The sequence below is a fragment of the Triticum dicoccoides genome, chromosome 6A (assembly GCF_002162155.2).
Source record: "Triticum dicoccoides isolate Atlit2015 ecotype Zavitan chromosome 6A, WEW_v2.0, whole genome shotgun sequence".
Lineage (NCBI taxonomy): Eukaryota > Viridiplantae > Streptophyta > Magnoliopsida > Poales > Poaceae > Triticum > Triticum dicoccoides.
Window position 1 is genome coordinate 46,028,241 of NC_041390.1, and position 13,567 is coordinate 46,041,807.

Here is a 13,567-nt window from a genome sequence, read left to right on the forward strand (position 1 = left end):
AGGGCCGACGTTGGGCCTACGGGCCCGCGTCGGTGGCGGCGGCGAAGTGGGGCGCCCGGGCCACGTGGCGGCGCCGGGTTGGTCGGCGGAGGCGGCGGACGCGTCCGGCTCCGTCCGGACGTGTCCGGGTGGCGGCGGAGACGAATTTTTTAGGGTTTGGAAGGGGAGATCCGGAATTTTGATGAGGGGGTCTTTATATAGAGGTAGAGGGAGCTAGGAGTGTCCAAATGTGGTGCGGTTTTCGGCCACGCGATCGTGATCGGACACTCTAAATGATGGAGAGGGCTTTGGTGGGTTTTGGGCCAAAATGGAGGGGTGTTGGGCTGCAACACACACGAGGCCTTCTCGGTCCCTCGGTTAGCCGTTGGTGCATCAAACGAAGTCCAAATGGTACGGAACTTGACAGGCGGTCTACCGGTAGTAAACCAAGGCCGCTTGGCAAGTCTCGGTCCAATACGGAAATTTTTAATCCCCACACACGAAAGAAAGGTAGAAATGACCACCGGAAAAGAACGAAGCGCCGGAATGCAAAACGGACAACGGGGAAAATGCTCGAATGCATGAGATGAACACGTATGCAAATGCAATGCACATGATGACATGATATGAGATGCATGACAACGACAACAAAACACGGAGACAAAAACCCGAACCCGAGCAAATAAAATAACTTAAGGCCGGAAACGGCAAGAGTTGGAGTACATATTGGGTAAATTACATCCGGGGCGTTACAGCAAGATTGTCGGCAATCCAGGACGCGGACATCAGACAAGAATTCTTTCGCATCTAGTCGGAGTTTGCGGAAATCATCCATCAAGATGTTCTTCGTACCTCGGGGCAGTTCTACCTCAGATATCAACCGTCCAACAGTGAGATAGACACAACGCTACAAATGCAGGCTGACAACGCACGCGATTTCATGACCATCACGAGAGACGGCGGCTTCATCCATGCTCCGGTCCCTGAGTCGAGTCAAAAGTAGTGATGCTATGTATAGTTCTGAAACATCGATTGGCTCATGTTGTAATTAAACTTTAATGAACTTGTATGTCTCTTTGGTTTGGACAATCGTTCAACTTATATGTAATCGATGCTATTTATTAGTAGGACCATGAATCGTGCTATTAATGTGTTGCTTTTCTCTTCCAATCCTTTTGTTGCATACTTACATATTGCTTATGTATTGTCTGTGAATTGTTACTAACGTTTTGTTTGGCTAGTGCATAGAGATGTCGTCGTATGTCGACTTGTAATGTGAAGACAAACTCGCTACTCGCGGTTTCGAGACTTGTAATGTTCTAACTTTGTTCGATATTTTAAATTCGGAGACTAATATGATGAATTGTATTCGGAGACTAATCTTCTATTGTATTTGATGAATCTGTTGTTTATATGTTGTGCTCTCTATATTATGTGCAGTAATATGTTTTGTAACCTGTGCAAATATCAGAAAAGAAAAAAACCCTAATATTCATACTAGTGGCGCACCACTAAGCACACTAATGGCGCACTGCAAAAAGGACTCTAATGGCGCATCATCCACTAGTGCACCATTAGTATGCCAAAGCACATGGGTAAATATGGCCCCGTGGGAGGCATACTAATGGCGCACCGTGGGCTATACTAATGGCGCACTGCATGGTGCGCCATTAGTACAAAATACTAATGGCGTGATACTAGTGGCGCACTTGTAGTGCACCATTAGTAGGCAAAACAGGTGTGCCACTAGTAGGCCTTTTCCTAGTAGTGCACAATTCATCGGTCTCAACAAACACACCGCAAAAAGAAGATTATATCGAATAGATCTCCAGAAGAGAGGGGGAGAACATTGTATTGAGATCCAAAAAGAGAGAAGAAGTCATCTAGCTACTAACCATTGACCCGTAGGTCTGAGATGAACTACTCACACTTCATCAGAGGGGCTATGGTGTTGATGTAGAAGCCCTCCATGATCGATGCCCCCTCCGGTGGAGCTCCGGAACAGGCCCAAGATGGGATCTCGTGCATACAGAAAGTTACGGCGATGGAATTAGGGTTTTGGCTCCTGTTCTGATTGTTTGGGGGTACGTGGATATATATAGGAGGAAGAAGTACGTCGGTGGAGCAACAGGGGGCCCACGAGGGTGGGGGCGTGCCTGGTAGGGTAGGTCACGCCCCCTACCTCGTGGCCTCCTGTTACGTGCCTTGGCGTAGGGTCCAAGTCTCCCAGGTCTTATCTGTTGAGAAAATCACGTTCCCGAAGGTTTCATTCCATTTGGATTCCGTTTGATATTCCTTTTCTTCGAAACCCTAAAACAGGCAAAAAACAGCAATTCTGGGTTGGGCCTCCGGTTAATAGGTTAGTCCCAAAAATAATATAAAATTTGACAAATAAGACCAATAATGTCTAAAAGAGTAGATAATATAGCATGGAGCAATCAAAAATTATAGATACGTTGGAGACGTATCAAGCATCCCCAAGATTAATTCCTGCTCGTCCTCGAGTAGGTAAATGATAAAAACAGAATTTTTGATGCGGAGTGCTACTTGACATAATTTTAATGTAATTCTTCTTAATTGTGGTATGAATATTCAGATCCGAAAGATTCAAGACAAAAGTTCAAATTGACTAAGCAATTATGTCTTCTCAAAATAACATGGCCAAAGAAAGTTCATCCCTACAAAATCATATGGTTTAGTCATGTTTCATTTTCGTCACACAAGAATGCTCTCATCATGCACAACCCCGATGACAAGCCAAGCAATTGTTTCATAATTTAGTAATCTCAAACCTATAAACTTTCACGCAATATATGAGCGCGAGCCATGGACATAGCACTATAGGTGGAATAGAATATAAGGAGGGGGGTTATGTGGAAAAGACAAAAGAGGAGAAAGTCTCACATCAACGAGGCTAATCAATGGGCTATGGAGATGCCCACCGATTGATGTTAATGCAAGGAGTAGGGATTGTCATGCAACAGATGCACTAGAGCTATAAAAGTATGAAAGCTCAACAAAAGAAAATAGTGAGTCTGCATCCAACTTGCTTGCTCACGAAGACCTAGGGCACTTGAGGAGGCCCATTGTTGGAATATACAAGCCAAGTTCTATAATGAAAATTTCCACTAGTATATGAAAGTGACAAAACAAGAGACTCTCTATCATGAAGATTATGGTGCTACTTTGAAGCACAAGTGTGGCAAAGGATAGTAACATTGTCCCTTCTCTCTTTTTCTCTATTTTTTTTATATGGCCTTTTCCTTTTTTATGGCCTTTCTCTTTTTTATATTCCTCACTTGGGACAATGCTCTAGAAAATGATGATCATCACACTTCTATTTATTTACAACTCAATGATTACAACTCGATACTAGAACAAAAGATGACTCTATATGAATGCCTCCGGCGGTGTACCGGGATATGCAATGGACCAAGAGTGACATGTATGAAAGAATTATGAACGGTGGCTTTGCCACAAATACTATGTCAACTACATGATCATGCTAAGCAATATGACAATGATGAATGTGTCATGATGAACGGAATGATGGAAAGTTGCATGGCAATATATCTCAGAATGGCTATGGAAATGCCATAATAGGTAGGTATGGTGGCTGTTTTGAGGAAGATATAAGGAGGTTTATGTGTGAAAGAGCGTATCATATCACGGGGTTTGGATGCACCGGCGAAGTTTGCGCCAACTCTCAATGTGAGAAAGGGCAATGCACGGTACCGAAGAGGCTAGCAAGGATGGAAGGGTGAGAGTGCGTATAATCCATGGACTCAACATTAGTCATAAAGAACTCACATACTTATTGCAAAAATCGACAAGTCATCAAAAACCTCGGTACTACACGCATGCTCCTAGGGGGGATAGATTGGTAGGAAAAGACCATCGCTCGTCCCCGACCGCCACTCATAAGGAAGACAATCAAATAACACCTCATGTTTTAAATTTGTTGCATAACGTTTACCATACGTGCATGCTACGGGACTTGCAAACCTCAACACAAGTATTTCTCAATTTCACAACTACTCAACTAGCACGACTTTGATATTATTATCTCCATATCTCAAAACAATTATCAAGCATCAAACTTCTCTTAGTATTCAAAACACTCTTAAGAAAATTTTACTAGTCTTGAATACCTAGCATATTAGGATTTTAAGCAAATTACCATGCTATTAAGACTCTCAAAATAATCTAAGTGAAGCATGAGATATCAATAGTTTCTATAAAACAAATCCACCACCGTGCTCTAAAAGATATAAGTGAAGTACTAGAGCAAAATTATATAACTCAAAAGATATAAGCGAAGCACATAGAGTATTCTAACAAATTCCAAATCATGTATGGCTCTCTCAAAAGGTTTGTACAGTAAGGATGACTGTGGTAAACTAGCAAGCAAAGACTTAAATCATACAAGTTGCTCCAAGCAAAACACATATCATGTGGTGAATAAAAATATAGCTCCAAGTAAAGTTACCGATAGAAGTAGACGAAAGAGGGGATGCCTTCCGGGGCATCCCCAAGATTTGGCTTTTAGGTGTCCTTAGATTATCTTGGGGATGCCATGGGCATCCCCAAGCTTAGGCTCTTGCCACTCCTTGTTCCATAATCCATCAAATCTTTACCCAAAACTTGAAAACTTCACAACACAAAACTTAAAGTAGAAAATCTCGTGAGCTCCGTTAGCGAAAGAAAACAAATACCACTTCAAGGTACTGTAATGAACTCATTATTTATTTATATTGGTGTTATACCTATTGTATTCCAACTTCTCTATGGTTTATAAACTATTTTACTAGCCATAGATTCATCAAAATAAGCAAACAACACACGAAAAACAGAATCTGTCAAAAACAGAATAGTCTGTAGTAATATGTAGCTAGCGCAAGATCTGGAACCCCAAAAATTCTAAAATAAATTTCTGGACGTGAGGAATTTATCTATTAATCATCTGTAAAAATAATTAACTAAATATCACTCTCCAAATAAAAATGACAGCAGTTCTCGTGAGCGCTAAAGTTTCTGTTTTTTACAGCAAGTTCAACAAGACTTTCCACAAGTCTTCCCAACGGTTCTACTTGGCACAAACACTAATTAAACACAAAAAACACAACCAAAACAGAGGCTAGATAATTTATTTATTACTAAACAGGAGCAAAAAGCAAGGAATAAAAATAAAATTGTGTTGCTTCCCAACAAGCGCTATCGTTTAACGCCCCTAGCTAGGCATAACAAGCAAGAATAGATATAGGTATTGCCATCTTTGGTTTTCAAATTTTTAGCGGAATCAAGCTTAAATCCGGGAGGTTCTTTATGTTTCCCTTCATATTCTGAAATTTTTAGATCTAATGAATCCAACCGTTTATTGCAAAGGGTAATCAACATATTCATGCAGTGAATATTTCCACTAATGTTCTTAAGAGGTTCAAGCGTTTTTTGCAAGATTTTAGTAACTTCACAATTTTTTTCAAAAACTTGTGTCTCTTCCTGAGTAGGATGAAGCCCCTTTTGTTGAGGTTTGTTCCCACTATACCTTCTATAATTTCAAGTGCAATATGGGGATCGATTTCAATAAAATTGCCTTTGGCAACACAATCCAAGAGTTGTCTATGAGACATATTTAATCCAACATAAAAATTGCGAAGCAAAATTCTCAGGTTTATTTCAGAGGTACAATTACGATAAGACTCCATTATTCTCAACCAAGCATCTTTTAAGTTTTCTCCTAGTCTTTGTTTAAAGTGAAAGATCTCGAACTCAGGGGTCAACGGAGAAGATAAGGGACTAGCCATAACGACAAGCAAACAAACTAACACACAAGCAAACAAAGAGGCAAATGGGAAAAAAGAGGCAAATAGAGAAAGAGAGGGAGGATAGAGAGAGAGAGAGGGCGAATAAAATGGCAAGGGTGAAGTGGGGAGAGGAAAACGAGAGGCAAATGGCAAATAATGTAATGCGGGAGATAAGGGTATGTGATGGGTACTTGGTATGTTGACTTTTGCGAAGACCTCCCCCCGGCAACGGCGCCAGAAATCCTTCTTGCTACCTCTTGAGCACTGCATTGGTTTTCCCCGAAGAGGAAGGGATGATGCAGCAAAGTAGCGTAAGTACTTCCCTCAGTTTTTGAGAACCAAGGTATCAATCCAGTAGGAGGCTACGCGCAAGTCCCTCATACATGCACAAAACAAATAAATCCTCGCAACCAACGCAAATAGGGGTTGTCAATCCCTATGAGGCCACTTACGAGAGTGAGATCTGATAGATATGATAAAGATAATATTTTTGGTATTTTTATGATAAAGATGCAAAGTAAAATAAAGGCAAAGTAAATAGCAAAGTAGTAGGAGAACAATATGATAAAGATAGACCCGGGGCCATAGGTTTCACTAGTGGCTTCTCTCGAGAGCATAAGTATTCTACGGTCGGTGAACAAATTACTGTTGAACAATTGACAGAACTGAGCATAATTATGAGAATATCTAGGCATGATCATGTATATAGGCATCACGTCCGAGACAAGTAGACCGACTCCTGCCTGCATCTACTACTATTACTCCACTCATCGACCGCTATCCAACATGCATTTAGAATATTAAGTTAAAAACAGAGTAACGCCTTAAGCAAGATGACATGATGTAGAGGGATAGACTCATGCAATATGAAGAAAACCCCATCTTGTTATCCTCGATGGCAACAATACAATACGTGCCTTGCTGCCCTTACTGTCACCGGGAAAGGACACTACAAGATTAAACCCAAAGCTAAGCACTTCTCTCATTGCAAGAAAGATCAATCTAGTAGGCCAAACCAAACTGATAATTCGAAGAGACTTCCAAAGATAACCAATCATACATAAAAGAATTCAGAGAAGATTCAAACATTGTTCATAGATAGACTTGATCATAAACCCATAATTCATCGGTCTCAACAAATAAACACACCGCAAAAAGAAGATTACATCAAATAGATCTCCACAAGAGAGGGGGAGAACATTGTATTGAGATCCAAAAAGAGAGAAGAAGCCATCTAGCTACTAACTATGGACCCGTAGGTCTGAGATGAACTACTCACACTTCATCGGAGGGGCTATGGTGTTGATGTAGAAGCCCTCCGTGATCGATGCCCCCTCCGGCGGAGCTCTGGAACAGGCCCCAAGATGGGATCTCGTGGATACAGAAAGTTAGGGCGGTGGAATTAGGGTTTTGGCTCATGTTCTGATCGATTGGGGGTACGTGGATATATATAGGAGGAAGAAGTACGTCGGTGGAGCAACAGGGGGGCCACGAGGGTGGGGGGGCGCACCCCCTACATTGTGGCCTCCTGTTACGTGCCTTGGCGTAGGGTCCAAGTCTCCCGGGTCTTATCTGTTGAGAAAATCACGTTCCCGAAGGTTTCATTCCGTTTGGACTCTGTTTGATATTCCTTTTCTTCGAAACCCAAAAACAGGCAAAAAACAGCAATTCTGGGCTGGTCCTCCGGTTAATAGATTAGTCCCGAAAATAATATAAAAGTGGATAAATAAGCCCAATAATGTCTAAAACAGTAGATAATATAGCATGGAGCAATCAAAAATTATAGATACGTTGAAGACGTATCAACACTCTGCTTGTCTATTTATTCACACATGTATCAAGTTTTTGGTTAATACAATTCTAGCATGAATAATAAACATTTATCATGATATAAGGAAATATAAATAACAACTTTATTATTGCCTCTAGGGCATATTTTCTTCAACCTTTTCCAACAAAGAGTCCATATTTCATAACAACTAATTTATTAGACTCAAAAACAAACTTAAACCCTTCTCTACATAGAAGGGAGCCACTAATGAGGTTCTTTTTGATGACGGGGACATGTTGCACGTTCTTCAGCTGCACGATCCTTTCCGAAGTAAACTTCAGATCGACTGTGCCAACATCATGAATAGAAGCACTCGCGCCATTCCCCATCAATACGGACCCGTGGCCTATGACCTGGTAAGAAGAAAACAATGAAATGCCAGCACACACATGAACACCTGCACCTGTGTCCACCCACCAATCGGTGGGCTGAAACACTGAAAAAATAGTAAATAAATTACCGTACCCAGATGCACCATTCTCATTGTTGCCCATAATCATGTTGACAGACTTGGAGTCCTGTCCTGGCTTCTAGTACTTGTTTGGGCACTTGTTGGCCCAATGTTCAATCGAACCACAAGTAAAGCAGCCATCGTCCTTCTTGTTCTTCTTGAAGGTCTTCTTGCCTTTCTTCTTAAAGTCAATATTCTGTTGGACACCATTCTTTTCCTTGGGCTTGTGGGAGTTGAAGTTCCTCTAGTTCACCATCTTGGTGACAGAAGTCCCTTTGGCCCCTTTTCCGTGCGAGTCCTTTGCCCTCGAATTATGCTCAACACTCAGATGGCCAATGACATCCTCCATAGAGAATTCACGCCTCTGATGTTTCAGAGTGGTGGCAAAGTTCCTCCAGGAATTAGGGAGCTTAGCAATTATGCAGCCCGCGACAAACTTGCCCGGTAACTCGCACTTAAGAAGCTCAAGCTCCTTGACGATGCATATTATCTCATGAGCCTGCTCCAGTACAGGACAATTTTCAACCATCTTGTAATCGTGGAACTGCTCTATAATATACATTTTGCTCCCAGCATCGGTGGCCCCGAACTTAGATTCGAGCGCCTCCCAAAAGTCCTTGGCAACACGCACATGTAAATATACTTCGACCAACTTATCTCCGATCACGCTAGGAACTGCTCCTAGGAACACGATGATGGTTTCCTTGAATGCCTTTTCCTGTTCAGGAGCAAACGTTCTTGAAGGAACACCGGTGACCTAGAACACGTTCATAGCAGTGAGCCATAAGGTGGTCTTTGTCTGTCAACGCTTAAAATATGTATCGGTAAACTTATCCGGTTTCAGTGCTGCGGCAAAGCCACTCACCGAAAAAAATCCTACACATAATAGGTTTCTTGATTGTTGAATAAATAGGCATTTTTTTGATTAACTTAATCCACGAGGAAATCACTAACATAGCATTGACAAAAATAATCACATACTGATATTCAATCATGCAAGCACATACTACGCTAATTGCAGACAAATCTACGTATAACGCTAGCATGGTTAAAACAGAAAATAGAAGGAGCGGGATAAACGAGTTATAACCTCCAGTAGGTCATGCAGAGGCCGCCGCGGCGGTGGCGGCAGTAGCGGTGTCCTTGGCGGTCTCGAGCTTCTTGGCGGCGGCACGTTCAGCGTCGGTGGACATGGTGATGATGAGGACGACACGGACGTATAGGAAGTAGACGAACAGCGAGCAGACGCTTCCCAAAAACCTATTTGTCCCACTCCCGTACAGGAACCGGAGGGACGGGGTTAGATGTGATCTGTTCGTGCCAGCTAGGGTTGGGAGACACCGCACACATATATAGGCGCAGCCGCATGGAGAGACGTGGACTCGACCCACGTCCGAGTCCATGACAGACCACGATCCGATGTTTCAGATCGTGGCCCAGTCTTCGTTAGTGACTGGCAAAAATAAGTGCGTACATGTGAGATCGGCTCGGCTCAATCCGCAACCCGCGTCGCGTCGTGACGAGGCGTGACGTGGCGAGGCGGGCGACGGAGGAAGAGCCTCTTTTATTCTCAAGGTCCAATAGCATGTGGAAGACAATTCCTTATAAAGAGGTCCAACTCTTTCTCCACTAGAGGGGTGGGACTAAACTTCCCACTACACCTACTGCCAATAAACCCACATGGGCCCTTAGAGATTTTCAAAAATTGCTAGATGGGCCTAACGCCCATCCTATATTTCAGCACACCATTGCGAACAAGTACATGCAACCATTCCTTGCAGTACCATTGTCACGCTCTATTCCTCATGCATGGTCACTCTGGTGGGGTGATACATGACCTTAAGGTTCTAAGTCCATGGCCACCACCACTGAACCTAAGTATTCTGGCGCTCAGTTCCTTCAGAGGGGTCCCCTTTTATGCTTCCGAACAAATTCAGTGGGAAATTTCTGGTGATATTTTCAAGAAATTGTTGTTTCGCAGCATGGTGAGGAGATCTGCTATTGTATTGGTGATGTTACTGCTTGGTACTTGTCATTTACACGATTCAGACCTACTGATGCATATTTTGCTGAGCATAAGATGCAAATTCTCGGAGGAGTTGGGAAATGGTGGTCATATAGTCAATATGTGCAGTCAACTGCTGAAATTTTTTAGGCTTCTCCTTGGCATGTGTTTTATGTTTCTGGAAGTTTCTTGCAAGTGAATGCTACGGGTTTAGCCCAACATTTATTTTCTTGGGATAACCTACGGGAAGGTGGTACTAGTGAGGCTGAAGCCATGGCCTTTTTGAGAATGTTTCTCCTGAGAAGAAAAACTCAGCTGACTACTTTTTCAGTGGTGCTATACTAGTATACTGTAATGGTGGAAGTACTTTATTATATGCAGCTATTGAAGAACTTTACGGAAGTGAGCAATTTCCTTGGGTCATTGCTTGGTTGAGTTGCTGCATTACTAGTTCCATGTGTAAGGTGCACTGGGTGATTCTTATCTGTACAAATTTAAGGACTGGAGGTTATCTATGCAAGTGGAAGCAACTAATAATGTTCATGTTTGCTGCGAGGGGTTGCACTGTTCCAATTCTGGCATGTGATCCTGACAACTTTTCTATGAAAAAATGGCTGACTTCTCTGCTCCAGAACTGAACCAACGAGATCATGCACTGATGCAATGGAAGATCCCATGGTTACAAGAACTGCTCAAAGAGCTCTCATGTGATCTATTGCTTGAAGATTGAGATCAGAAGCTCAGTTGTCCGTACCATTTATCTATTTGCACTTGCCCTGGGGTGGTGGTCTTACTTGTCGTCGGCTTGGGATCAAGCCAAACTTCATGGGGGTTGTTCAATGGGTGCGAGGATGGTGGATTTTGTTGCAGCGATATATTGTTGTAGCCACTACTTGGACGGTGCATTTGTACCTTGACCAAGTCTGTGCCAACCAAGACTACCACCTCCATGTCCTTGCCGACCAAGTTCCTGTTTGTCACGACGACGACTACATTGGCACAAGATTGAGTCAGTGGCCTACAATTGGTTAACAAGGTGCTTTGTGTCTGTTGTCGATAATTCCCATTATCGGCAAGACAGCAAAGATTTCATTGCCTACCTTTTCCAAGGAACAAGTGACAAATTTTATTTCTTAAGCTAACTCAATAGAATTGATGTCCAAATTAATCTTAGCCACCTCACCAAATATTCTGCACAGCATCAAAAAGTGAAAAATGAGGACAGGTTTAATGCAGGGGTTTAAAAAGAAACATATTTCCACATCGTAAAGAAAACCAAAAAATTATACATACACAAATACATATATAGCATGTTCAAGGAAATTTTCATGACAATATATTTTCATATGTGGTGTAGACACAAAAAAACAAATACATATATAAAAACGGACCATTTTTGTTGTTGTTGGGCCAGGATTTATATTTTGCGCAGCTTCCAAATTAATATTTTTGAATGACATTTTACAGATCCATCACAAATATGTACAAGTCTTTACAGATATTTTTTGAATTTTTGAATCATTGAAATATCATTTTGTTAATCATTTGAAAAAACTGGGCTCCAATGAGCCCGTCCTCAGTAACTTCGTTCTCAAAAAAGGATGCCCTAACAGCTAACAGATGCAAATCCAACTCATATGTTCCGGCAGCAATACCCATCTTTTCATCGGTACAAATTCAAATCGCGCATCGCACTTGTAATAAGAAAAAACTCGACCAGACCAGCTAATTTACAGTCAGCTTGCCCCCACGGGCTCCATCCACAACACAATCCCCCGATAATCTAACTCGACACTGAAAGCATACGGCGAACTGGTAGCTCACTGGGATGGTCTCCAGTTGTTTATCCACTCCGTCAACGTGCTAACGTTCCTGCTGATATCCTCGACGCTGTCGCTTCGCAGCGGCATCACTATATCCTCCTTGTAGCTCTCCCTCGCTTCCTCCAGGAGCACCTGGAAGATCTCACACTCTATGTTGTTTGTGAGCTTGGCACCCATGTAGCCTCTGCGACCAAAACAAAATTGTGTCAGAAATAAGCGTCGCATATCACTTCCACTTGCTCCAAGAGTTCCAAGTTGGATACAAAATTACCTGCTCGTCAAGCGATCATGCAGAATTGAGTTGTCGGTCTGAAGCACGACCACAAGGTCAAACCAACGTTCTGGAAAGAAATCACATCCGTGATAATCTACTAGTACACCGCCTTCTTCCATCCTGTCCTCGAGCTCATCGCAAACCTGAACCCACAAATACAGGAATCATTAAATGTGCGAAAAAATGAAGTGCCTTTTTCTTCAGATAGAGCAGGGTAATGCAGGTCAGATTCGGATTCAGATAACATAAAACCAAACTAATAAAACATAACACAAGTGATTCATCTTGTTTCTCAAATTGTAGCAATTACGTGGCAAAAGATTATTCTTATCTCTAAACAGCATTCTTTATCTTCGGTGTGAGGATGCAATGACAAGTCTGAGCTTCTCCAATCAATTAGTAGATGGCAGATGAAGCGATGGAGTTTCAAGTCCAGAACAACATTATACGTCTTCAGTAAGGAAAAACAACTATTCACACAAACATATGTTTCAGGTGTGCTTCTGTTAATACAAAAGATCAAACAACAGTAATCCAAATGCTTTTTCAGGACGAGTTGCACAAGAAACCAAAGGTTAGCACTCGCAGGGAACATACACAAAGGAGAATATTAGTACTCCATCTCCTAAATGTAAGGTGTATTATTTTTTCAAAAAGTCAAACTTCTCTAACTGACCAATTTCATGGAGACAAAAATATCAATGTCTAGAATACCAAATCATTATCACTAGATTCATCATGAATTATATTTTTATATTTTATTTATTTAGTATTGTAGATCTTTATATATTTTTCTATAAACTTGGTCAAACATAGACAGTGTTTGACTTTAAAAAAAATAATACACTCTATTTAGGAACGGAGGAAGTACTTCACAAGCTCAAGCTTCAGGTTGTTCAGCAAGGCTGATGAAGTTACAACTGAACCAAACGGGAGGAGATGACACTGAAAGCACTTGGGAAATGCAATAGGATGTCACAACGATGAGATCATGAGACAAGACACCACCAAAGAACACGCTCGACTCCCTAGAAGTGTCAGACCCTCAATATTTTTGCGCATGTGCAGTAAGTGATCCCTCTGTAGTTAATTTAGACTGAGCGAACTGTTCTCCTAATATAAGTCTACCCCTATTGACAAAACCCAGCACTATTGAATAGAATGATGATCATATTATTCCAACCGCTGTTGCCACATTGTTTGAGGACTTGCCTTGCAAAAGTACTTCACCGAGATAGGCGAAACACTCACATAAGAGAGCTTGAAGGGACAAAGAAAACCGTTGATGAGGCCATCAAGGAAAGAATATCAACAGAGGCCGTGGCAGCAGCGCAAACCTAAGCATAGGGGATAACTGGCAAGTAAGCTAGTGAGGCTGTCCATGTGAACCTATGTTTTTA

The 13,567-nt window shown here is 42.0% G+C and overlaps 1 protein-coding gene across 1 annotated transcript in view; it reads right to left on the reverse strand.

Annotated features, from left to right (window-relative positions):
- Positions 1 to 11,670: 11,670 nt before the first annotated feature.
- LOC119314633 (adenylate kinase isoenzyme 6 homolog) overlaps positions 11,671 to 13,567 on the reverse strand; it is a 4,325-nt gene continuing 2,428 nt past the window's right edge. The window contains exons 2-3 of the mRNA XM_037589347.1: positions 12,165 to 12,310; positions 11,671 to 12,077 (exon numbers count right to left, since the gene is read on the reverse strand). Of these exons, the coding sequence (XP_037445244.1) occupies positions 11,891 to 12,077; positions 12,165 to 12,310 (333 nt within the window). The 3' untranslated portion in view covers positions 11,671 to 11,890. The remainder of the gene's footprint in view (positions 12,078 to 12,164; positions 12,311 to 13,567) is intronic.